The sequence below is a fragment of the Anopheles merus genome, chromosome 2L (genome assembly GCF_017562075.2).
Source record: "Anopheles merus strain MAF chromosome 2L, AmerM5.1, whole genome shotgun sequence".
NCBI classification, from domain to species: Eukaryota; Metazoa; Arthropoda; class Insecta; order Diptera; family Culicidae; genus Anopheles; species Anopheles merus.
The window spans coordinates 48,423,986-48,450,145 of record NC_054083.1 but is presented as its reverse complement, the minus strand read 5'-3'; the positions used below and the strand labels follow the sequence as shown (position 1 = coordinate 48,450,145).

The following is a 26,160-nucleotide window of genomic DNA, read 5'->3' as shown; positions in this document are numbered from 1 at the left end:
CGTAGGTTTTATCGAAATGCCCGAAATCATACGCTACATGGAGTTCAACTATTCCCAGTGGAAGCTGTTCGAGGAGCAGGGCATCAACACGCTCAGCGACATCAAGCGGAAGCAGATGTCGCTCACCGAGGACACGGCGAGCTCGATCTCCCTGGAGGAGAAGTTCTAGTAAGCCGGAGAGGCCCTGGGATGCGGCATCGTGCAACTTGCTGTGCTTGTTGCTGTGTGGTTGCACGTTTTGGTGTCCGGGCAGTCCGGGCAAACCCAAACCCAAAACCCCAAACAAAAACCCCGCTCGAAGCGAGATGGTCCCGAATGACGCCGACGCCCCGGCCGTAATGTAATTATGGATTAATCCAAACGCCAAAGGCCCAACAGTGGAGTCCGCTCGACGAGCCACAATGCGCGAACCCCAGGGTGGGGTGGATCTTTCTTCCATGATTGTAGCAGTATTGTTTTCATACCATCGCCATTTAGCCCAAACACATCCCAGCCCAGTACCGCTTCACACTTGGGTTACCACGTCTCTCACATGGGTGTGTTAGTTGCAAAAGAAAAGAAAAAACACACACACACCACTGGGGAGCGAAATAGAAACAAAAAACCAAGAGCGAGAGAGATTCATTGGTAGCACCGTGCGAGGAATTGTTGTTCATCGTAATAGCACCACCACCACCACTACCACTACCATCGCCTACTCTAATGTATATCCACGTACAATCCACATACACACATACATTAAAAAAACACACAAAAATACACTCGTTTTCTGAGTTTATCTAGTTTTTTGGGGGGATTATTAACACCGCTCTAGCGTAAGAGAATTGTCCCTTTTTGTTTGTACATTTGCCACTAAGATCTACTAACCTAGCGTGTGTTTTGTTTGTTGTTCAGCAGTAGGTTTCATTTAGCACGTAAGCACACCAAACGGGGTTTATCCTCGCCCCCCCCCCACCATCGTACAATGCGCGTTACATATATATGTATAGATTGCAGGGATCTGCTGTGTCAGGATAGCTTAACCCGGATCCCGATGTTTTGCTATTCGACTTAGATACGTAGCTAGGTCTAGTTGCTCGTTTACGCCATCATTTACCATTGTTCCACTCCAAACGTTGTAATTTTCGTTTCCATTTTCGATTTGGTAGGTCATCCGCTCGATTAATTGCAGGCCGAATCAAATGGTGAGATGGTATGCGAGCGTGTGCGTGTTTATGTAGGGTTTTGTGTCGTCTAGTGAAGCAAATAGGAGAAAGACACACGTAAAAGAGTAAACATGAATAGTAGGGAATTAGGAAAGTCACCCTGTGCGCACAACAACCACCACACAGAGATTAGGTAGGAATATGTCTGCTATTTTACCTGTCCCTACATAGGTTTTTTTGTATTGTTTTGTTTGTAGCAGCAGTATTTATTGGACCCCAACGATCAGATGGAATTTAGAAATCCATGCAAGCCATATTAACTAGTAGCGAAAACAACCACTACTTCTACTCTCCCTATCGAGCTGTACCACAATTTCTAAACCCCTGGTTGCAGTTGCGAAATGGTGGAAATGGTGGTCATTTAAAGAAAAAATCGTGTAGCAAAACAGAGAGAGATAATTTAGAGGGAGTAGAGAGGGACATCACTAACCATCAGCTTGCCTCGTTGACCGAAGCAACTGGTGGGGTTGTGATGCCGTGACAGAAGCGTATGTAAAAGGAAAGCAGTTTTAGGATCGATGTTTGGCTCTAGGGGTCATTATTAGGATGTGTAAGTTTCGCACACACATAAACACACAGAGTAAAATAAACACTAAAAAAACGCGAGTCCTTTCCCCCTTCCCTTAAAATGATAGTGTGGTGGTACACCAAGCCGTATAGTTGTCGATATTTAGATGCCGTAGGTAAATGTTTTCCGTTAGTTGATCGACAGTCGATAAGCGCATACAACACAACCCAACAGGGAATGGGTTCTTAACGGTGGTTATACAAACGCTTAAATCTCTCTCCACAACACGCTGCGTTGCGTGTGCTGCGTTACACGTTTTCCGCTCCGCTCCGTATCCGCAACCTTTGCATCTGTGAACGACCAGGCTGCTCCATTGCTTCCACCCAATGCACCTTTTTTTGTTTAGTTTGTTTCGAATGTTTTCCTTCTCTCTCTCTGTCTCTCTGTCTCTGTCTCTGTCACTTCCCCAGCGCTACCGTTGAGACCTGAAACAGGGGGTTTAAGCCTATGAGAGCCATGCGTGTGTGCGTGTTTCTGTGTATTATGCAATAACAATGTAGATGAAAACAAAGATAAATATACAGCACACAAGACGGTGTGCGGGGTTTGTGTCGCAAATATCGTTCATGTTTAGCAATTATGCTTCGCAAAGCTTGGAAGGCCACACACATACAGACGGAGACAGTGTGTAGCTGACAGTGAGTAGATGAGTACCTTGCGTAGATGAGTGTTTAATCCCTTGCTTTTGGCATGTAGAGGACGTTTTGTTTGTGTACGGCACTGGAATTCTCACATCCTCCATCCCACTGTTCTACGCGTGTACGTGTTGATGTGACAATAATAGGGAGGAACATGTGATAACGATAAATAAAAAAGAAATTGGAGCTAAACCCAAAAATCCATTCGGTGGTGCAATCGATACTTTCGTAGTTGCTGGAGAGATAGGAGATTGGTTGTTTAAGTTGCAACCAAAACTGCGCACTACACGCAGCAACACGTGTGTGTAACCCACCGAGCGTACTTGTTCCCTCTTTAGCCTGATAGGTTTATGTTGTTTTTTTCACGTTTTTTTCTTAAACCGTATTTAATTTTGTCCTTCATTCAAATCGCAATAGTGAACAACGGTTCTCCAATCAAATATGATCTTACGGTTTCAACAACTGAGCTCAAGCATGTGCTACGTATACCTCTCCCTTTGTTGCTACTTACAGGCAACAATCTTCCATACTCTCATCACCATGGCGACAAGCACGGTTTACAGTTGGAATTCAAGCACAAACAAAGAAACGGCTTCATCTAGTTAGAAATTCTCTAAATCTTCTCGCGCACTCATACTAACCGAATTACACCATCGCATCTACTATCTCTTTCTCTTTTACTCTCTTTCTCTCTCTCTCTCGCTCGTTCACTGTACATCTGCATGAAGCAAAACTTTTACAAACCGGAAGAAAAAAGAATTACAACACAAAAACGGCGGTTGGCCGGTTTCCAAACGTGCGGTCTAATTTTAATGAGTAAAACACTAACAAAAACCTTACTAAGGACACTTACGGCGCCCCAATGGTGTATATCGATGTGTATACAAAAATAAATAATTAACAAACAAAAACACACAACTACTAACACACAAACACACACGAGAACGCAAACTCTAATACTAGATAATTGTATTGTTCTGATATGCTGGTCATATCTGGTTTTAAGAAAGGCACCGAAGGTCAAAAGATTCACATCCATCTACTATAATAAAAAAGCGAATTAAACAACAAAAAATAAACCATTAAATGGAGTCTAGCGTTGGGATGGCAGTTGGTTTATGAAGAAGGAGATTAGTAAATGAAATTCTGAGCTATTGCGCTAACACACACACAGTGTGTACTACCAATGCGTACCAACGATCGAATCGTTAGGCGTGTCTATCTGTTGATGTAATCGTGTATTATTGCTAAAATATTGTACGTCACAAGGCTCGATGATGATCCCTATTAAAGGAAGAGGTGAGGCCTCCCGCCTGCCAACCCAAATTGGAGAGGGCGTTTTTATTACAGTGCTGTGCTATACACCTAAACCGATTGGATCTATACTGTGGCAAGTAGTAGTAGCATTGTGTATCTCACCGAAGCCTAAATGCGCGCGCGCCCGTGCCCCTTGCGAAAAGGATCCAAAGCCAGCACTCCGAACACGGGCCGTAACATGTAATACATACCTATACCTATAGCGAATCGATGTGGTCTTCATTAAATTGCGTATGTATGTGTGTGTATAATAAGCGAAAACAGGACGCGAAAAGCAAACGGTTACAGCCGGCATATACATATACATGATCCTGTGTTGGCAAACTCTAAACTGTGCTATTGTTGCAAACTATACCCGGGGGCTATTGGAATTTTGTTGAACCGGGTGTTTGAACCGTTAGGAAGGGGAAATGAAAAGAAAAAAAAACTATGAAACAATTGGCATCATCAAACAAAAAGTCTGAATAAATAAACATTTAATGCTGCTGCTACACAACCTACGCGGTCTTAACCCTGTGAGGGTTTGGGGCGAACCATATACTAAACAAACAAACAAATTGGCAAAGTCCTAACAGAACTTAATGATGAAGAAGAAGAAAAAAGAAGAAGAAAGCAAACCAGTGTAACGAATTGTTTCCGCAAATAAGTCTGTCTAATAAAGTGTAATTAATGAAATTGTAGTGAAACACTTTCGGGTTTGTCGTCTGTTTCTTTCTTCGGTGGGACAATCTCACTGTTCGTCTTACTCATCGTTTGGTATGCATGGAATGGCAACACGGCCGTGTGTGAATGGGACAACATAATCGTACGAATGTGTGGAACGTGTGATGATGAATCATAACGACGGTGAACAACCGCCTTCCCGGGCGATTGCTCTTCCTATGCTGATGGTGTGTCGATCTCTTCCCGGGGTCGTTCTTGTACACCTCCATATCTCCGCTGGGGTTGTTTAGTCTCGAAAACAACTTGCTGGATCGGGAAGCTGAAATATCCCTGGCTTAAAATAGAATTCTAATGCTGTGAATGTGTTTCACGTGTGACACACAAAGTTCATAGGCAGCGATGCAGTTCTTCCAGCCCATGGTGCAGTGTCTGAAAACGGTCATAAGGGTTTGGGTTTTCCTCATTCTCTTGATTGTTTAAGGGTCTTTTCTGTTACCTTTCTTTCGTCTGAATCTCACTTCAATATATAATTACAAAATTTTCTTTTAAAAAATGACATTAAACAAGCATTTGCGCCTGAAAATATGCAACTGTATTTCTAATATTCTTATTTTCGGTATAGTAACGGATAATTCAAAAAAATCGGTTTAATATCAAGATTTTTACATTCGGAAGTGATCTGATTGCATAGAAATTGTTACCAATTTTAATTGTTCAATTATTATTACATAAAAATTATTATACTAATTAAATCATTGTATTTGATCCAAAACTATAAAAATATTTAGCTCCATTGTAAAAAATCAAAAACACCCCACTAATGAGCCTTGAGCTCTACCGCTAAAATAATAAAATCATTTCATCACACCGCCCTTACAATCGCTCCACGGCCCACTAATTGTATCATTACAAGCGTAACAGAACAAAAAAAAAATACATTCAATTCATCCACCCATTCATTGGAATGAAAAATGAAACACAATCGTCCCGTTTCATTGAGCGCACGCTGCCAATTGTCAACCGTAGCTAAGCTGCTGCACTTAATTAAGCACAAACACACACGCCATGCCACGCAGCACCCCATACGATTGCGCGTGTACAGGGCGGATTCACGTCCGAAATTAAAACCGATGACAAAGCCATCATAATGCAACGCTTAAGCATGCGAATTATAAACAATATTTCAATCCCGGGATGGGTAAGGTGTGGTGAGCACGAACGAAACGAAATGTAACAAAAACAGAACGCGTTGATGGGGAGCTATTTTCGGCCGGCCAACGCATCCCTCGTCCCCATCATCCGTGGCGTTCTACGACCGTTTCCTCCGTTGCACCGTACCAAACATTTTGATAATTTACCTTCTAACGGCCAAGGCAAACAAGCGGACTCGGTGGTGGTTTCCTGGTCCATTCTCGGTGTGAAAGCTATTTTCGGATGCCACTTCAGATGCCGCGCCTACCGTCCGCCAGGTGATCGACACCCACCCAGCCCTTCGTGCCGCACAGGAACGATCGTTCCAAACCATCGGTGTGCTTCCCGTATGATCGTGGAAAGCCGTGCCGCAACAAACACACAAAGAAAAAGTAGGCTGAGAAAATACGTACGCTCCCTTTGGGTGCTCTATGACTCTCATCACTCTCTCGCTCCTTTTCCGTTTAATGTTTTGAGAGAGTATTTAATTGGGAGAATTTTCACCTCATTTTAACGTAAACAAAACAAGCTGGATTGAGGCGCTTTTCTCTCGCCCAATTTTCCTACCATTTTCGCTCTCTTTCTCTCTCCCGTTTTTCATCTTACTCTCTCGCTTCCGTCCATTCTAAATGGCTATTTTCCTGTCAATGGAAAATTTGTGCCACCTTGGAGGACCGAATTGTACCAACTGTTTTTCTCACCACCAATCGGAGTGAAAAACAACGTTTCCAAAAATAGTGAGAGACCGACCTATAAAAGAGGAAAATCGGTGCACGCAGGTCGTCAGTCAGTGCGGCACCTGCGGTCGAAAAAAAAATCGTGTGCAAGTGTAAGATTTCTAGTGAAAAGCTAAATTCAAACGAAAAAGGTTGGTGTGGAGTGAAGTGAATTTTGTGCCATTTTTTGAACGTTTTCTTTATTGTGATCTTCATTTTCTAATCGTTTTTGTGCTGTGTTCTTCCAAAGATGTCTGTCGTGCCGATGCTGTTCCGTGACTGGTGGGAGGATTTCGACACTCCGCTCCGTTCCTCCCGGCTGCTCGATCAGCACTTTGGCACCGGTCTGCGGTTAGTAGTGGTTGTGCAAGGGCCTGGAAAACCTCCCAAAACCGATGTGAATTTTGCTGTGAATTAATGTGCTGTTTCCTTCTCCAAACCCATCAGTGCGGATGATCTGTTCTCCTCCTTCCCGGCCCGTGCCCCGCTCTCCTCGCCGTCGCTGCTGCGCGGTGGCTACTACCGTCCGTGGCGCAACACTGCCCTCACGCGGCAAGATTCCGGCTCGACGCTCAACCTCGACAAGGACCGGTTCCAGATCATCCTCGATGTGCAGCAGTTCACGCCGGAGGAGATCACCGTCAAAACGACCGACCGGTGCGTTGTGGTGGAGGGCAAGCACGAGGAGAAGCAGGACGAGCATGGATACGTTTCGCGACACTTTACACGCCGCTACATGCTGCCAAGTAAGATTGGCAAGTCAAACAATTGGACAAAAATAACCCCATTTTTTCCACTCGCATTTCTAGACGGCCACGATCCGAACGATGTCGTCTCGACCCTCTCCTCCGACGGTGTGCTGACAGTGACCGCACCGAAAAAGTCCCTCCCGGCACCGAACCCGGAACGCAGCGTACCGATCCAGCAGACGGGCCAGCCGGCCAAGGACAAGGCGGAGGCTCAGCCGAGCGTAGAGGGTGCTAAGTAGGCGTGCGAAAGGATTTCAAACCTGCAAGAAGAGTATTAGCATGTCGATGTATTCACCTCGGGTAGGGTGTGGGAGATCCGATCCGGTCTACCGGTTCCTGAACTGATCGTACAATAAACAAAAAAAAAAAGCTCTTTTATATTGATCCTCGATGGTTCTCTTCATTATTTCAATGACAGCTTCTCCGTCAGACAAACAAATTCTAGTTTACAAAATCATTTGAGTCATGAAAATGCCTCCTTGAGAAACTGAAAATCTGTTTACGGCCTACCAAGAAGGTGTTTAATGGCGTTCTAGTTCAACACGAGACCCAGAAAACGCAAAACCTTTTGGAGATCGATATGACCTACATCGATAGGAAGTTGCAGCCAGAGGTCTGGATAATTATTGTTCACAGACGACGTCTTTGGTTACAGTCGACAAACAAAATCTAATCTCCTGAGCAGCTCAACAAGGGATAGAGAGCTCCGTGGACCGCGAGTTCTTCAATTTGTAATATTTGAATTGAAGGATATGGATGAAAAGGTATGACCAATATGTTGATATGGTATGGCATTAGCTCAAGTGGAATATATTTGGAGGATTGAGCTTATAAAGTCTTCAAGATAAGTTGGAATAGACAGTTACATGTTGGATATTGGGAGCAACCTGGCAACTTGAACATTAAAATTGAGCTTGAGAACTCAGGAAACATCCTGACGATCAACTCTGTTTCTAGTGTGTCGTCATACACGATGTAGCGATGTTCAACTATGACGACAACCTAAGAAGCTTTCTTGAACTTTCAGTTCTTGTCCCTAACCATCACCAACAGTTCCAAAACCAATCGTTTGATAATGCTCAACAATATATTCTTCAACTTTATTTCGCATCAATTGCACGAACACTCTCACCGCACTCTCACCACCACAAATAATACTTCGCTAATCACTTTGGTTCATCGTAGCCCGTGGCCCGTTTATACATTTGCATCGGTCCGCTCATTTACCATTACTCTCGCTGGTCACACTTTCCGAGGTCGTCCGTACACTTTCCACCGTGCGCTCCTCGATGCGCTGTATCGGGACGGTTCGTTCGTACACGGCTTCCGGTGCCGGCTGCGGGACCTTCTTCGGTGCCACGATCGTCAGCACACCGTCGGACGAGAGGCTCGAGATGACGTCTTTGGGATCGTGATCGTCTGGCAATCGGAAGCAACAGGGTGAGAAACAAATACTCAATAAAGCCCATTCGTTCAGCCATGTCTACGCAATGGCTTGTTTGTCCGCGCTTCTGAAGTGTTGTTTCAACATGAAAATCTAAACACTCACCCGGCAGTACGTAGCGGCGAACAAAGTGACGCGCGATGAACCCATGCTCGTCCTGCTTCTCCTCGTGCTTGCCCTCCACCACGATCGAATTGTTGACCGTTTTAACGGTGATCTCATGCGGTGTGAATTGTTGCACGTCCAGATTGATCTGCAGCCGGTCGGCGAGGGGAAGGGGGCCGCTGGTGCCGATCAAACTGTTGCTAAACTTGTGCGACCCGAACTCGCTCCAGGGGCGGCGAAAGCTTCCGAGTCGCGAGGAGCGCAAATTGCAGGACGAATGAAAGCTTGAGGCCATCTTTTGCAGATCTTCCGAGCTAAAGAGGCAGAGAGATAGAGTCTATAAAATAACATTCACACTAATAAGGTTTCTCGAGCTAATTCTTGAACACATACAAGATCCCCGTTCCGAACTGTTGATCAAACAATCGAGACGTTCGTCGTGGGTTTTCAAACAGATCGTCATCCCACCAATCGCGGAAGTACATCGGAACGGAAGACATTTCACTCACTGACTCTCGCTGACTTTGCACTAAAGAACTACCCGAAACGCGCGTAAAAAGCCGACTGAGCCTGGTTTCATCTTCCTACTGTGATATTTATATGACATCGGTCACTTAGCACCCAACAGCAGCCCCTTCTTGAAGCTTCTTGCCTCTCGTAAAAGCAGTAGAGTACGATACGGCCAAATTGCAAATAACGAGAGAATTCTAATGTTTCACCACAAGACTGTGTGAGCGAAATCGTCACACCAGGGGGAAGTAACCCTTCGACCAACCGTGCAAAATTCGCATCCAATTTAAAGGGGCATCACTCAAAATGCTCACAATGTCTTCATCCTTCAAGGGTTAAGAGCTTGTGGTGTGTAAAGAGCAATTATTATGTGTCGGCGTTGTGCCGGTTTGTTTACCTCCCCGTCGTCGATCAGCTGCTGGTGGGGTGAGCAAACGAAAGATCGGAGAAGGTGGACACGTTCTCTTACATTTCGCTTTTGCTAGATCATCTGGTAAATTTAAATTAATGATTAAACAACGATAGGCAACATCGAACTGAGCGCGTGTGGGCTGATGTACTCGATCGATCGCTGCGTTTGATGTGAGTGAGTGTCAATTAAACTGGAAATTAATTAATTGCTTGCTGCCCTTGGTTCAATCGAAAACATGAATGAAAAAAACCAATTATTCTAACCATTAAAAGATCATCAACTTGCCTGAAATGTGTATAAAATGTTGTAAAATCGATGTTCCAGAAAAACGGGTTCCAGTGACGATAAGTAGTTGTTTACCTGCTACCCTCTCAATGTTTCTCAGTCCTCAGTCACTGGACAGTTCTATTTACCAAGCGCGCGAGACATAAGTGGCAGCAGATAGACTCACTGTTGCCCATTTGGGGGTCTGTGTTTGCGCAGCTCATTTTACCCGTTTTGTGTTGTTAGTTTGAATTGAAAGAAGCGTACGGTACATTTGAACGAAAGTTTAGAAGTTATCGGACGACAAACAGGGAACATTGTCCGATGGCTTGCTGATGATGTTGCCAAGCTTTTTATAGTTTCTGATGAGAACTCATGTTTGCCCTGTTGGTGATGGACAGACAGTTCTAAACAAGGGAAGGGATCTTGCTGTTAATATCAATTGGATCAAACTCAAAACCTCGATGGATTTACAAATCCTTCATTGGAATATCGATCGATCGATGGAGATCATAACAGAAGTTGAAGAAGACTTCAGTGGTTTCTGCTAACAACTCTAACTGGTTTCGTCATTTAGTAACGTCGCCTAAGGTACCCACCATCAAACAGCTCTTCTGCAATGGATCAGCACTCTTTTCAAACAATCAGTGGGTAAAGTAGTTCTTTCTCAAGATGGTCTTTAATGCCTTTTGGATAAGCTTAGTACTCATAGAAGCTTTCTTCCCATAAGAGGATTACTTGTTCGGTGTAAGGTCGCACGATAGACTGCTAGCAAAGCTTAAAAAACTTGGATTGCTAGAAAGTATATTTGCGTGGTTTACATCATATCTGTTGGAACGGGTTTATAGGGTAAAAGTTGGCCAATTACACTCAAAGTCATTTAGTTGTTCGGCGGGCGTGCCTCTAGGGAGCAATCTAGGACCTTCCTTATTGTCAAATTTTTAAGGTATGCTGATGACATAAAAATGTACTCTCGCGTAAATGAATCTGCAAACCTTCAGGCAGCATTAGAATCATTCAATGTGCGATGTAATCGTAATGCGTTAGGTATATGCGTTGAAAAATGTGTTGTTGTGTCGTTTACTTGTGCACGTACTCCTCTTATGAGGAACTATGCCATCGCTGGAGTCTTACAACGCAATTCTTGGTAAGTGGTAGTGATCTTGGTAAAATGCTTAACGACAAGCTTTGTTTTACGCAACACTACGACGGGATCATTAGACGAGCGAACAGAACCCTTGGTTCATTTTTTTTTTAATCACGAGAGACTTTGACGATCCTGTGTGTATTAAAACGTTATATTGTGCATTAGTCAGGCCAATCTTGGAGTATTGTAGTATTCATGTCCCCACGCGGATATTTGGAAGAACAGGATCGAGTCTGTGCAAAGAAAACTTACTCGCTACGCACTGGGGCGATTGCCGTGGAACGATCCTAGCACACTATCGCCCTACGAGTCACGTTGCTTACTTCTCGGGTTAGAGACACTCACGGTTAGGAAAAGAAATGCGCAAGTGCTGTTTATCGCTGGACTGCTCCATGGCAACATTGATGCGCCAGCAATTCTCCAAAAACTGCATATAAGCGTCCATAGGCATACAACACAACACACGTACTTTTTAAGACAACATTTTAGGTACACACGATACGGATCTTTCTAGCCAATAACTGAACAACTTGTTCGAACATTGCAACTTTCATGAGAGTATCAATGTCTTCAGCATCTGCGCTTTATCCAATAGCTACCTTATTCAATGTGCCAACAAGTTTCCGCCATTCGTTTATCTATTTTTAAGAAAGTTGAACCAACGTTTGGTGGAGTCAGATTTATCCATAAATAAATTAGATAGGTTCGATTAAAATAAGAATAGTTGTTTAGAAAAGGCTCAACACTCGTATAGTTATACTGCAGTAAATGTACGAATTATTATTGAGAGACTGTGGGATATGAATGGCCAATGTAGTCTTGCTATATTCCAACCATATGCGCCACATAAACCCATCAGCGCATGTGTAGCATATTGTAACCGAAACCGATCAATTGATACATTTCATAGTAACGCACTACAGGCCTGGAGCATTGTAGTAAATTCCACCATACATTCCAAGCACACCAAGCCACTCACCCACTCAGCTCCACCACCACCCGATTCCGGTCCAGATTAAAGCTCAATCATCTGCGCGAACAATCCCCCGCGCAACCGGGTTTCTTTTGATTGAGATTCCCAATCGCACAAGCACACAAACTGCGCACCACACCCTGCTGCGCTACTGCACAAAGCATCACCGCACCAAACAAACAGCTGACCGCTGGGACCGCTGGTGGATGCAGCAAAACGCAACCCCTTGTATGGTAATTATTACACTATGTACACGCGCCCTCCGCCCGTTCTATTAGACCCCGTTTTAGGGCAGGGAATGACACTAAGTAAAACCACGTGTCCGCAAGCTAATCAACCCGGTGTGCTGCGAACACAACAACGCATCCCACCCAACCCACCACCACCACCCACTCACAGGCGCGCGCGCGCGCACACACCGAATAACAATACCATACAAAGCACTAGGGCGACCGCCTTCCCAATTGCGGAAGTGCGACACAATTACGCGTACGCCCGGACCTGTTCCCGGCACTTTTTATTGCGCCCGCCGCTTTACCCTGTGTGGGGGCGGGGGGCGCGGTTTTGTTTGATCAAGCAGGAGAAGCGAAGGGATGGATGGTTGCGATCGATCGAGTAATCTGGCCCGGGAGGTTCGCATCCAATTCAGAAGGGAGCATATAACCTTGAGGATGCTACGAAACGCGTTTTGCAGCATCGAATATGTGCCGGAGCGTACGCGCGTGTGAATGTCAACTTCACGGTTCATTGCATCCCCGGCGGGAGTCCATTGTTTCCGGTACCGCTGGTGTTACGGCGGGTTCGGTGGTTGGTGGGCGCACATTCCCAGTCGCTTGCCAGTGGAAATAGTTGTATATGTTGTCTGTGAATAGTATTTATTTAAATTTATTTTAATTTATTTCGAAGAAAGTTCCTTGAAATACTCTACCTCTGCTACTGGCCCACAGATGGCGCCATCAAGCTCAACTAGCAAGAGCGAACACATGTGACCGCGTGTGGCAATCATCAAGTGACTTCATTTCAAATATTCTTAACCTCAATTTTATTAAAATTAATTTAATTGAGGTCATTGCAAATTAATCGAAAGAATATATTCTAATAATCCAAATCCCTCCCAAATAAATCGATCAATACACCCCCTGCGATCCCATTCTAGTGCTAACCAGAACACACACACACACACACTCCGCTGGTAGTGGCAATCTTTTTTTATACGCCCAAACGTTCTATGCTCCACCATACACATGCTCTACCATGCACCGCCATCCGCCACCGCCGCCGCCGCTGTGCTGTAACGCAAACGCGCGAAAAAAGAGCGCGCGCAATGCCAAAAGTCACCCCGTTTGACGATGAATATCAACAACCCGCTACCGTCCCTCCCAAGCCGCTGTGTGCCGACCATAAACCAGCTGGGGATGGTTGGTGGTGTTGGTGCTCCATCTCACCACCGGTACGGGTACACCCTGTAGCACGCGAGCACTTTGCTACGCGAACGGCTTTGGTCGGTTGGTTGGTTGGTTGGTGCGGCACTGGGCGTGTGGGTTTGGAAGGGCATGGCGCAAAATCAAAACAAAATTCAAATCCATCCGCCACGAGCCATAGTCTCGCGGGCGCGCTCGTTGGAAGCGGTTCAACTTTTTTCCTCCTAGTGCTCACAGTGCCGTCGCAACATCAGCGTCATCGTCATCATCATCATCGTCAACAGTCAGCTAGCTCACCTGAGCGTCGAAGTGCAAAGACCTGCTTCGAAAGAGATTCGATCAACAACGTTCACCCCTCTCTCCACCCGCCTCACTCAGCACTTCCACTTTCGGTTTGCTTCGCTGCCAAAAGTCTGGGATCATACGCCAGCCAGCCGAAGGTCGTCGCGAAGGACCGGGTGAAAGTGATTAGAAAAGGAACGCCAGCAACGGGCCTCAGTATCGCTAGGTACGTCTAACCGTTCGGATTCGGTCTGTGCTTAGAGGAAGGTTTCGGTCGGAATTAGTTTCCATCGGTGTTGAAGGTAGGACGTGTGACTGCTCTTCCAAGACGAACTGCGTCTTTGGAAAACATCAAGATTCGTTGGAATAGCTCCAAATCTGATTGTCGCCACAAGTGCGGTGAATTAATAGCAGATGCTTTGGAAGCGATTCAACTGATGCTAGTAGAAGAACGGCGCAGTTTATTCCAGCCACAGTGCCAAAGCATCCTTCCACTCCTTTGGTGTTAATTTCAAAGTTGAGGTCTTGTCGCTTGATCTTGAACGGAGCTCAGGAAGTCGTGTTTAATTAACAGTGCCTGCCTCTCCAACTCCAAACAGCCCAAGTCCAAGTCCAAGTTCTCGCGAATATTCTCACCTTCCCCCAAAACCGTCCGTCATTCGGCAAAAGGGAGGTTTTATTAACCCTCAAAAAGGTGTGCGAACCGAAGGGCACATGTCGCGAAATATGAAAAGGCTGGCAAACAACAAAAGCAACCCAAATGGAGGAGGAAAAAAACGAGGACCAAACCCAATGGTGCCTTCCACTATGCTGACCTTTTTTTTTTTTCTTTACCTTCTACGCTTTGGCCGCTATTTATAATCGGGCCTAATCCACCCGTGACAGTGTTAAATCGATAAATTGCACTATCAGTGTTACGAATAGTTTGCTCGACGACCCAGCATAACCAGTGGGCGAGAGCTGCTGCTGTGCAAAAATGTGCTTTCTTCCTCCCAACAATGCGCCCAGCCTTGACTGCTTGACTTCTTTTATCACTTCTGAAGGTCCGTTTTGTTTCTACCTTTCCGTTTCTGATTACAGCCCCTCACCAGTTGTGGGAAATTCTTAAGCGCAAATTCTCGTCTTCGCATACCTTAAAAACCTCGACCTTTGAAAGCTCGACGATGTCGCTCGTACCGGTACAGTACCGCACGTGGTGGGACGACTGGGACCTGCCGCTGTACACGCGCGTCCTCGAGAAGTCGATCACGCAGGAGGTGCTCGGCACGGACGACTACTGGCGGGGGGCGCCGCTCGCGCCGCTGCGCTGGTCCAGCCTGTACCGGCCCTGGCGCTACTTCAGCCTGCGGGACGTCGGCGCGAAGGTGGACACGGACCGGGATCGCTTCCAGATCGAGCTCGACGTGCACCAGTTCCTGCCGCACGAGGTCACGGTCAGGCGCACGGACAAGTACGTCACGATCGAGGGCAAGCACGAGGAGAAGCGGGACGAGCAGGGCTACGTGGCGCGCCAGTTCTCCCGTCGCTATCTGGTGCCGAGTAAGTGGCCGATACTCTTTTTACCGATCCTTTGGGCACGTCATACCATTGTTTCTTCATTTTTTCGGTTTCGTTTCTGGCACAATCTCCTCTTGTTTACCCCATATCGTAGCCCTTTGCACATCATCTTCATTGCACACCAATCGGTTGGATTACCAGAGGATATTTCTAGTACATTGGGATGATGCGGGATGATAGCATGATCCGCATGACTCATCGATGCTGTCTGGCGCACTACTGGCACTGATTGCACAATTGCACTTCGCTGCTCTTGAATTAGTCACACGCGAGCTTTTTTGTGTCCCATTTGTGGCCACGCTGGTGGTTAATTTTGGAACAGCCGCAGGGAACAGACCGATTGGGGTTTGATCGAAAGCACAAATAGCCTGCATGCACGATTCATTTGGTAAGTCATCGACTACAGCGACAGTAAGAGAGGAGGGCTAGAACCGATACAACCTTCGAACAAAATTAATGCAATACATAACATGTCCTTATTTGCTTTTCACCACACGATAACTCAGTCTTCGTTTGCTGTCATAAACGCCTAAATGTATGCAATCAGCATGACAAAACGCCTCAACACATGCAAGCATTTCGCTAATCTGCTCTTCTATTAAACCTTTTCTATTCTTCTCCCTCTTTCCACAGTTGGATACGACGCTAACCTGATCGTCTCGTCGCTCTCGTCCGACGGCGTGCTGACCGTCACGGCGCCCCGGATTGGTCTGCCGGCACCGAAAGTCGAAAAGTACGTCCCGATCTGGCACACCGGTAAACCGGCCATCGAGGATAAGAAGTAAATTGCACCACCCGACGCGCACCAACCCACACACGAACCAGTCATTCGGGGCGGTGGAATGGACGCTGCCGGAAGCACACCCAGCACACACACAGCCACACTTCACTTTCGCTTTTGACTCTCTCTCTCTCGATCTATCTTTCTGCTGGTGCTGGTGTGCTTGCCGGTCCTAAACACACATACTGCCAACGTCAAACGCTTGCTTCCACCACCGATCGAGCCGGCTGTGTTCGTGAATTTCGTGTTTTTTCCCACTCGATTGTTGATCGCTTTTCGTTTTCTTCTTTTTCTTTTATTTTGTTTTCGTTTCGTTCTCTTTTCCGTTCCGGTTCACTGCTCTCAACTGCTTCCGGTGGTTTTGTGTGTCCTTTTTTTCTTTTTTTTCTTTTCTGCTTCTTTATACCTTCTCAGTTCGCGACGATGTTTGACGTACTACAAGTAAACGAACCGATCGAACAGACGCACACACACACACACATCGTATTCCCTTCGGAACGATACGTGGCTTAGAATGTAATGCACGGCAACTCTTTCCAACACCCTGCGAATGTTGTGCTGCACGTCGTACTTATTTTCTCGTGATTTAAGTCCCCACGGTTGGAGCAAGCTGCAGAAAAGATCTAAATGGTGGAATGGTGAATAGCATACTTTTAGGCGTTCGCTGTCTACATCTGGGCGTAAAGCGGTTTTTGAAAGAGTAGCTCGATTAGAACCATTACTAAGCACCACTTACATCTTTTAAGCGGCTTTTCTACCGAGGGAACATGCTTTCAATATCACACACACACGCTCACATACATATCCAAAATGCTAATACTCGAAAAGCAAAAGAAAGCAGCACTAACCCAGTTACTACCGTAAGCCACGCGTACCAACTAAAGATGTGATTCATTAGCAAACAGTGTTATCGTTGTTGTTCATTGTTAGAAGCCCGGAACGAGTAGTAGTTCCCCCCTTTTCCCCCCTCCATCTCTAACATCACACCCGATCGTGTGCGTAACATTGTTTGACGTGAGACGACGGCATTGCGAAATCGTCGTCATTCCGTTTACGCAAGGAGCTGGCCTAGACTATAGTTTAGTTCTAGTTGTTTTTGTTCTTTCTTTCTGGCGAATAACAACAACGTTCACAGAGTAAACTAATTCCAATAATAAAAATCGTATTGAATCTAATGTCGAACGCACCTGTAAGATGGTTGATTTTCTTGTCTACTTTTGTTTGCCTCCGAAACGACGATGCCTTGGAGATGATCGGATCGATAGATCGATTTGTGGGTGACGGTGGGTGTAGTGTAGACTGCATAACGATTGACAGATTAATGTGAAACAGGTGCGGCAACCATCGCGTGCAGTACACGGTTTAGTGAAGCTCATTTCAATTTTTAAACCATATTTTCAATAAACCTAGAGAAAGAAAACGAAACCGAAACGCTTCGGAATACGGTCAGCCAAATGTGGCACAATTGTGCCTGCTTTTTTTTTTGCAACTTCCTCATCCTCCCATTCCCATTACAGCAATGCCGGGGCCGTTTACTGCATCGCATAAACTCCCCATAAACCCTGTCGGCCACACGACAGCTCATCAGCTGACAGACGACCGGTCGAGGGTGAATCGCTGGCAGCACAGCGAACGCGGCGTGTCTTCCCCACACCCAACGCGCTTCACATTATATTGCCGAGGTTATTGCCATGTCTAGTGCCAAGTCTGACACGACGCGGACTGAACGTAGCGCCCTTTCCTGGGGGGTCCTTTTTCCCCACAAACAGCCACCAACAAACTTTCTCCCTTGGAGCTCCAGCCCTTTTCCGGTGTAAAAGGAGGGGTTTGGGGTGGAAAAAGTTTTCCCCTGGCGCTCTCTCCCATAGCGAGACACGGCTCGGCGTCCTTGGGAAATCAATCAAAAAGACTGTTGCAGCCAACTTTGGATCCTTCGTTCGTCTCCGCCCGAGCTCTCCGTGCTGGTGCAACTTTCTCCTCCCGTCAATCGTAACACTGCGCTGCTCTAGGCCGTTTTCCTTTGCCTCGCTGGAACGTGCCCTACATATTGGGTGCAGCTTTTGCCCGGATGTGTCATAAAAATGGAGCAAACATGTTGTTAGAAATATTGGTTAGTGCATTTATTTTGGCGGAGAACGGTTGGGCGGAGCATTTGCTCGGGATGGAAAAGTTACTTTCACGCTTCCGGGGAGTTTATTTCACGCTCCTGTAGGATTACCGGGTTACCGTAGGTAAATTGCAATGTCACTCATGATGGACACATTGATCGGTTATTGGTCGAGTTTAAACCGATGAATGGACAATTTGTGGAGCAAAACGATGCATTGAATTGGATGAACATTGCATTCAATGCAATTTCGCATCAATTTCGTGATCAACGAAGTAGAACATATTTTGTTGAGAAATAAGATCATAAATTAAATTGGAAGCATTTGACTTTCGTCTCTACACAGACCAAACAGTAGATAACTATTGAAATTTCCATGTGCCCCTGCATGGAAAACGTCTGCTAAATAACGCGTTCAACAATTTCAGTTCAAATACGGTAACGGCTGCAGCTGTTGCTTAGTGGGCGAGGAACAGAATTAATTTGCTCGTCCAATTACCTTTCGTGGCGATGAGATGACACACCATGAGACCTTTCGGCCGTTACAATCGTGAACGTTCTAGCATTTTTTTTTATGCAAACCTCCTTTTCCCCATACAGAGTAAAACTGCACTACAAAAACATTGTATCGTACCTTACTTGAAATGCATTTCATTATGCCACATGAATCTGCTGCGCTAAAAATAGTGTTGCGTTTGGCACAAACCGATCGAATTCATTTGAACGCGTGAGATGAATCACAGCTCACACGACCGTTAGACTGATGAACGTTCTCGTATTTTCGATGTGCCTTAATTTTCAATTCTTTACTGTTCTGGTGCACTATTTTTAATTATTTTCCTAAAATCGAAAAATATTCAAAAAATGTTTGTAGAAATGTGCTACTTAATACGTGCAACGTAAATAAACAACAAATTTAAATCCCTGCGTGAGCTAGAACATTCTCATCTTCGACTCACTACCCACCCGATCTCACGAGACGTTTCTAGAAATCTCTCGCTCATTCACCCCGAACGCTCTCTCACCTATATAAACAGCGGTGAGAGCACTGGGAGCTCATCAGTTGAATACAACCAAAGCGCCAAAACCAAACAGCTCAAGCGAGTTCAAGCGAACAAACCTCGTCCAAGAGGACATTTCTCAAGCGATAAACGTCTACCAGTTTCAAACAAACGTGTTTTCTCCATCAAGTTCAATCGTCGAGTGAACAGTGAAAATGTCGATCATCCCGATTTTCTTCCGCAACTGGTGGGACGACGAATGGGATCGTCCGCTGTGGAGCTCTCGTCTGCTGGACCAGCACTTTGGCAGTGGTGTGACGGCGGACGACCTGCTCAACGCCCTGGCATCGGTGACCGACCGTCGACTGCAGGAGCAACAGGCCCAACAGGGACAACAGTCTGGCAACCGGTACAACCGCCCGTGGCACAGCTCATGCGTAGCTCGCATGCATGACAGTGGCTCGGCGGTGAACATCTCGAAGGACAAGTTCCAGATCAACCTGGACGTGCAACAGTTCTCGCCGGAAGAGATCTCGGTCAAGTACGTGGACAACTGTGTGCTGGTCGAGGGAAAGCACGAGGAGAAGCAGGACGATCATGGCTACGTCTCGAGACACTTTGTGCGGCGCTACATGCTTCCCAAGGGCCACAATGAGGCCGATATCGTGTCGTCACTCTCGTCCGACGGAATTCTGACCATCACGTGTCCCCGGAAGGAGATCGAGCAGAAAAAGGAGGAACGAAGCATCCCCATCACACATACGGGACAGCCGATGAAGCAAGTGACGGGCAAAGCGGCACAAGAGAATGGTGACAGCAAAAAGGAGGGAGAGAAAATGGAAGCATAAAGAGTATGCCATTGATTAGCCTATAGACTCTGTTCAGACTGATGCGAATTTTGCTTTTATTTAGACTGTAATAAATTATTTCTCGAATTCTTAAAGCTACAAGCGGTGAATGCTTAAAATTTCGACACAACCGAAAAGAATAAGTATGAAAATTATTAGATATTATTACAAGCCTCTTAAAAATATCTTTCAAACATAATATCAAACAGGAAATCATCTCTACGAGTTAAATAAATGCTTTATATTTTTAATTTGTACCAACGTCTTGATCAACGATTATGATCCTGCCTTAAAAAACTAAATTATTGTCCCAGGTTTAGAACAAGCTAAATAATTGTTACCTATGAGAAGTTTTGACTCATATGCACACAACTGTAGCGAACATGCAAAGAATTTTTCTCTCCCTTGTTGGCCTGCTCATGATAGAGCACGTCGATGTGATATGGCCCTGTCAACAATCATTTTCCAGGATGCTCGGTCTCTGGCTTCAGCCTCTCATCCAAGTAGGCACCCAATCACCGACAGGTCTCGCTTCACCTGACTCAGCCATCGAGTTCGCTGTGCTCTCCTGCGCCTAATGCCGGACTGCAGATTGCTGTAGAACACCTTCTGGGAGGGGCATGAGTCCATCCTGGAGTGCATCCTCATAACATGCCCTAGCCATCGCCACCGTCAGGATGCTCTGTTCGCCGTATATCTCAGCAAGCTCGTGGTTCAGGCTAGCAATATGTTGATTGTTAATCGGTATCAGTTGTTAATTTGGGGGTGAGATTTACAAGGCGTTTTGGGGTAACAATAATGTGCCTGCATTTAGATGTTGAGTGTAGTAGATGCATGACCCGGAGCTGCCCAGTTGTGCTGGAGCTACAAGTATGTTCAGAAGGTGCAACGATTCTAGTAGGTGCACGATTCATACGCGTTTCTGACCAGTAAAGGTTGTAGTTTCTGTTGAGTCGGCCCGAATTACCAACAGGTGGGAGTCGCTTATGATTTCGTACACTGTTGTGGACAGACCGCTGCCTCATCCTGAGGGCTCACTGTTGACAGCAGGGCTGTCATCCTGTGACGTCCTCAGTGAGGATCGCGGCACGAGAAGGACCAGCCGTCTTCGCCCCGCATTGCGTGTTATTGTGTGGTATTATTTATTATTGTAAACAGTTGAACATATACCAAAGATAGTGATAAAATACATATTCTGTTTGTGCCGTACACCACCGTCTTCATGTTTGTTTTGTGCGGACACAACATACACCTAATGATCAATTGGGTTGACTCGAACTCGTTGTACTCCTGGGTCTGATTGAATTTACTAAGACAAGTCTCGGCTCTAACTCATCTAGGCAGGAAAGAACCGCCTGTGACTCGTTAGCCGTATTTTGCCCATCACTGCGCTAACATAACAGGCTCCTAACAGCGTATTAGCCTGCCTACCGTTAAAATAGCCACTGGCGGAAAAGTATATCAAGCTGAGTTAAATCACACGCATGATATGTCTTATCATTGTCCCCCATATGCAGTGGCGAATCTAACAGTAGGCAGGTAGGTGGTCCCCTGGGGTTCCGTCGATTTGGAGACCCCATGGATCGTTAGTTTAGTATGAATAAACGTTGGCAGAGTCTGGCCTTAAGGCATCTGATACTCTAAACCCATCAATATGCTCTGTCGTGTGGATGCAACTTAGGTAGTTTTTGGCTGTTTAGAAGTTTGAAATACACTAATGTTTTTATTCATCTGAATTCAATGGACATAATCAATGCCATATTGTAACATTCCCTTGATACAACCTAACAACATGCCCGCCATGGGTTCAATTTCCATATGAACTGTGTCCTTCATATGAAGTATATCTTGCAGTGAATATCTTGCTATGGGTAACCAATAAGTCGCTGATAGTATTATGAACACAAAGCCTTTTTTTTCATGAGCATTTCGGATTTTTCAGTACAGTGATCCACATTCAACTCAATAAAAGGTTTGATAATATAAAGGTTTGAAAAGCAATAATTTATTACAGTCTAAATAAAAGCAAAATTCGCATCAGTCTGAACAGAGTCTATAGGCTAATCAATGGCATACTCTTTATGCTTCCATTTTCTCACCCTCCTTTTTGCTGTGACCATTCTCTTGTGCCGCTTTGCCCGTCACTTGCTTCATCGGCTGTCCCGTATGTGTGATGGGGATGCTTCGTTCCTCCTTTTTCTGCTCGATCTCCTTCCGGGGACACGTGATGGTCAGAATTCCGTCGGACGAGAGTGACGACACGATATCGGCCTCATTGTGGCCCTTGGGAAGCATGTAGCGCCGCACAAAGTGTCTCGAGACGTAGCCATGATCGTCCTGCTTCTCCTCGTGCTTTCCCTCGACCAGCACACAGTTGTCCACGTACTTGACCGAGATCTCTTCCGGCGAGAACTGTTGCACGTCCAGGTTGATCTGGAACTTGTCCTTCGAGATGTTCACCGCCGAGCCACTGTCATGCATGCGAGCTACGCATGAGCTGTGCCACGGGCGGTTGTACCGGTTGCCAGACTGTTGTCCCTGTTGGGCCTGTTGCTCCTGCAGTCGACGGTCGGTCACCGATGCCAGGGCGTTGAGCAGGTCGTCCGCCGTCACACCACTGCCAAAGTGCTGGTCCAGCAGACGAGAGCTCCACAGCGGACGATCCCATTCGTCGTCCCACCAGTTGCGGAAGAAAATCGGGATGATCGACATTTTCACTGTTCACTCGACGATTGAACTTGATGGAGAAAACACGTTTGTTTGAAACTGGTAGACGTTTATCGCTTGAGAAATGTCCTCTTGGACGAGGTTTGGTCGCTTGAACTCGCTTGAGCTGTTTGGTTTTGGCGCTTTGGTTGTATTCAACTGATGAGCTCACAGCGCTCTCACCGCTGTTTATATAGGTGAGAGAGCGTTCGGGGTGAATGAGCGAGAGATTTCTAGAAACGTGAAGTGAGAATGAACGAAGTTTCGTTAGTTTTCTAGATAGATCACAGGGTGGCTCGAATATTTGAGATTTTTCTTTTTTATCCAGAATTTTCATTTTGAGGAATTTGGTTACTTTCGTTTGAAATGAATGCTTTTTGAATCATTTTGATAAATGATAAAAAAAAATCTTGTTGAAAAATCATTCAATTTCATTCTTCTACTCAAATAAAATATACAGGCGGTCCCCGACATACACGGTTAATGGGGACCGAAAACGGCAGCAAAATACCGCCTGTCTCGAATTTCCGCGTAAGTCGAATCTCGTGATTTCCAGCTAAAATATCACTAATTTTCGTGTAAATTTTTAAGTAGAATTGCGGTTTTAGCCACACAACTAATAATTTGATACAATTCTGATTGAATTTAGCAGTTTCAAACCTTTTGAAATGGTTTTTAACATTCGAATTTAATTTCGAAAAGGGAAATTATTTGGAATTTTACAATTGATGTGTCAAATCAGTACAATTTGCTCAAAGAACCAAGGATAATGTATTTAGAAGGTTGATTTTTATCGCTTTTGCTGGGCGACATTGTGGGGGACATCTGTCACTCTCTGCATACAAATTTCATTACCCCGCACCAGCCCTCCCCGATTTTTATACCGGAGCCCCCGGAAGAGAACGGTCATGTCGAGAAATGTCATTTTGCTCTGAACAACTTCACCTTGTCATTTATAACACCTTGCAAAGAACTGTCAAATTTAGAAAACCGCGTATCTCCGAATCCACGTATAAGAGGTAGCGCGTATCTCGGGGACCGCCTGTAGATTTTGAAATATTTTACCAAATTAAAAATACATAATAAAAAGTAAAGATATTGATTTTCTTCCTAAAAATATTTTAAAGTCACTCAAAAACAACTTATATAAAATGTTTTTTGCCGTCAACATTGATGAAAAACAATTTTTTTTAATTTGATAAACATTTCTTGCCCCGTGTTCGAATTCGAACGCCATGCGGATCGGATTGGATTGTATCACCGTTTCGAAGAAGCTCCGGAACGACATTTCATTGCGCACATCACCATCCCTTCCTTCTTTTCGGTTTTGACGTCGAGCAAAGCTGCCGTGTTTTCTGTACAGCAGATAAAGTGGAATATATTTCACTTTTTCCCCGCAAATAACACGTGTTTTACGAGAAACAGCAAGTGAAAATGCCGCTCGCCAAGGACTTCTTGCACCCGCTGCCCGCAGAGGAGAAGAGGAAGCACAAGCTGAAGCGCCTGGTGCCCCATCCGAACTCGTACTTCATGGACGTGAAGTGCCCCGGCTGCTACAAGATCACCACCGTCTTCAGCCATGCCCAGAGCGTCGTAGTGTGTGCCGGCTGCTCAACGATCCTGTGCCAGCCGACCGGCGGCAAGGCGCGTCTGACCGAGGGCTGCTCGTTCCGCAGGAAGCCGTACTAATAAGTGTCCGCAACAACACACACACACACACGCTGTCGGAGGAGGAGAGGACCGAAGGGGGCGATCGAACGGGCGCCTTGTGCTGCATGACGGATTGGTTGCCGAAGGAGAGATAGAGAGAAGCGGAAGCATCATTCATCTTTAATCGCCGGCGCCGTGAATTCAATTCCAGATGGCTTAAGTGGGTGACAATCCCATCGCTACCAGTGGACAAGTTGTATTCATCCCCGAAGGAGCAAAATAAAGGAAGAAATTCGGTCGCCTAATCATGTTTGAAAGTGTGTTGTGTGCTCAGTGTCGCAAATGTGAGGTTATGTTTTTCTCCCTCGGTCGCTGGTGCCGTTGCCTGCGTGTTTCATCGTGTGCGGTAGTGTGTGTGCTGTTTGACAGCTCGCGCGGTGTTGTTGATTCGCTGTGGCGGAATTGTGTTGTTCGTTGCTGTGGCATACTGCGATTGCTAGTTCTGGTGCAATGGAAGGTTTTCTTCCAGCTGCATGTGCAATTTCTATTCTCTCTATTTCACCACATGACGACAAAATAACGATGAGTGGACGCGTTGGATGAGTCATGGAAGCGAATGTGCAATTCATGAGGGGCGATTGTTTGTTTTGGTATTCTCGGTGACTTCCAGGATACGGGTCGGGCGGCAATTACATTGATTGTTAGTTCATGTAATCTCTGAGGAGAATAATTGTTTAATGAAGCTCAGTGTTTAGAGTGCACAACCTGATGTTAATATGTTTTCAATTATGTTGGTTAATTTATATGATTTTCATCCTAATGTTAGCATTTTACACATAATTGTATTTGCTTTGCCGGGGTACTTTGATAACGCCTCGATTATTTCCTTTGTTTGCAAACACTTATCACCTTCAATCTCGTATGATGTGCAATCTTGTTTAGTTGATCGTTGGTTAAAACTTATAAGCTCTCAACTATTAACAGAATGTTCAGCAATTTGCTTATGCCACAGGAACCTTCCTCCTGAATTTAAACATGAATCCGAAACATAAGTGTAAATAATTTTTAATTTACCATTCTACCACTAGCAGCTAAAGATCGGTCAAAGATTCGGGAGTATTGTTATAATTACTGTTGCTTATACTTGAAAGATACCGTTAAGATATTGTTTGCAGGGAGTTTGCTTGATTATCAATTTATTGTTCCGGGCAAAGTATCGTTTAATGTTTTCTTTCCCTTTTAGTAGCCTTCGGTATTGCGACTAGTTACTTCACCTGTTCGTAACGTCGAATATAAATGCATTCTAATAAACCAACTGGTCATTTCCCTATTAAGAGTACAAATAATGAAGCAAACTTCGTTGGCTAGACAAGTATCAGTTGAATCTTAGATGCAAATTCTCTCTATAACGATCTTCTAAGGCTCCGCACGTGCATATTACCCAAACCTTGTAATTTAAGGTGTAGTAACATACGTTAAAAAATTCCTTCTACTCAAAACAACGACCATCAATCGGTGCTACTTTAAAAAAGGAACACAGCACATGTATCAAGGGAATGGAATTAGCGTGCTATAATACAACTGTGGTGAGCAACAATGCATATCACATACTTTCAGGTGTTTGTGACAATTTGATGGCAAGCTGCCATGCGCATCGCATACTTTTAGGCGGTTTTGGCAGTTTGATTCAAATCAGTTACGTAGGCATACCAATTCGATCGCGTGATAATGAAACAATCTCATACCTTAAAAATGTGAGAAAAAGATTCGCGCGTCATTTAAAATTAAATTAATAGTGTCCATAAGCTTGCATTCCACCGTTGGTATAACACTGTCTCGTAATATCTCCAAGCCATCCTTTCGATTGTAACTCTGTTTGCCCTAAAATTGCTATTTACTGTTGAA

The 26,160-nt window shown here is 45.2% G+C and overlaps 6 protein-coding genes across 23 annotated transcripts in view; 5 read left to right on the top strand and 1 right to left on the bottom strand.

The window, feature by feature from the left end:
- LOC121593573 (high affinity cAMP-specific and IBMX-insensitive 3',5'-cyclic phosphodiesterase 8) overlaps positions 1-4,180 on the top strand; it is a 141,491-nt gene extending 137,311 nt beyond the window's left edge. For all 15 annotated transcript variants that reach the window (XM_041916045.1, XM_041916046.1, XM_041916047.1 and 12 more), the window contains one exon: positions 6-4,180. In XM_041916045.1, the coding sequence (XP_041771979.1) occupies positions 6-169 (164 nt within the window). In that variant the 3' untranslated portion in view covers positions 170-4,180. The remainder of the gene's footprint in view (positions 1-5) is intronic.
- A 2,158-nt stretch (positions 4,181-6,338) lies between these two features.
- LOC121593576 (protein lethal(2)essential for life-like) lies at positions 6,339-7,431 on the top strand. The gene is made up of 4 exons (XM_041916064.1): positions 6,339-6,450; positions 6,549-6,649; positions 6,746-7,044; positions 7,108-7,431. The coding sequence occupies exons 2-4, from the start codon at positions 6,549-6,551 to the stop codon at positions 7,284-7,286; spliced, it is 579 nt and encodes a 192-aa protein (XP_041771998.1). The 5' UTR covers positions 6,339-6,450; the 3' UTR covers positions 7,287-7,431.
- Positions 7,432-8,115: 684 nt separating this feature from the next.
- LOC121593575 (protein lethal(2)essential for life-like) lies at positions 8,116-22,783 on the bottom strand. Of its 2 annotated transcripts, XM_041916063.1 has the most exons (7): positions 22,017-22,783; positions 16,291-16,330; positions 14,080-14,102; positions 13,082-13,091; positions 11,237-11,254; positions 8,597-8,796; positions 8,116-8,466 (listed from the first exon to the last, which is right to left on the bottom strand). In XM_041916063.1, exons 1-7 carry the CDS (start codon positions 22,609-22,611, stop codon positions 8,267-8,269), a joined length of 1,086 nt encoding a protein of 361 aa, XP_041771997.1. In that variant the 5' UTR covers positions 22,612-22,783; the 3' UTR covers positions 8,116-8,266. The 2 variants fall into 2 exon arrangements, with proteins under 2 accessions (XP_041771997.1, XP_041771996.1); XM_041916062.1 differs by lacking the exons at positions 11,237-11,254; positions 13,082-13,091; positions 14,080-14,102; positions 16,291-16,330; positions 22,017-22,783 and adding an exon at positions 8,990-9,246 and having other exon boundaries at positions 8,597-8,910.
- On the top strand, positions 13,490-17,129 carry LOC121593577 (protein lethal(2)essential for life-like). Of its 3 annotated transcripts, none has more exons than XM_041916065.1 (4): positions 13,490-13,831; positions 14,686-15,144; positions 15,796-15,943; positions 16,358-17,129. In XM_041916065.1, the coding sequence occupies exons 2-4, from the start codon at positions 14,769-14,771 to the stop codon at positions 16,386-16,388; spliced, it is 555 nt and encodes a 184-aa protein (XP_041771999.1). In that variant the 5' UTR covers positions 13,490-13,831; positions 14,686-14,768; the 3' UTR covers positions 16,389-17,129. The 3 variants fall into 3 exon arrangements, with proteins under 3 accessions (XP_041771999.1, XP_041772001.1, XP_041772000.1); XM_041916067.1 differs by having other exon boundaries at positions 13,491-13,831; positions 15,796-15,895; XM_041916066.1 differs by having other exon boundaries at positions 13,823-13,907.
- On the top strand, positions 19,121-19,998 carry LOC121593574 (protein lethal(2)essential for life-like). The gene has a single exon (XM_041916061.1). The coding sequence runs from the start codon at positions 19,267-19,269 to the stop codon at positions 19,897-19,899; it is 633 nt and encodes a 210-aa protein (XP_041771995.1). The 5' UTR covers positions 19,121-19,266; the 3' UTR covers positions 19,900-19,998.
- Positions 22,784-23,909: 1,126 nt separating the features above from the next.
- LOC121594584 (40S ribosomal protein S27) lies at positions 23,910-24,560 on the top strand. Its single transcript, XM_041917994.1, has one exon. The coding sequence runs from the start codon at positions 24,040-24,042 to the stop codon at positions 24,292-24,294; it is 255 nt and encodes an 84-aa protein (XP_041773928.1). The 5' UTR covers positions 23,910-24,039; the 3' UTR covers positions 24,295-24,560.
- Positions 24,561-26,160: the final 1,600 nt, after the last annotated feature.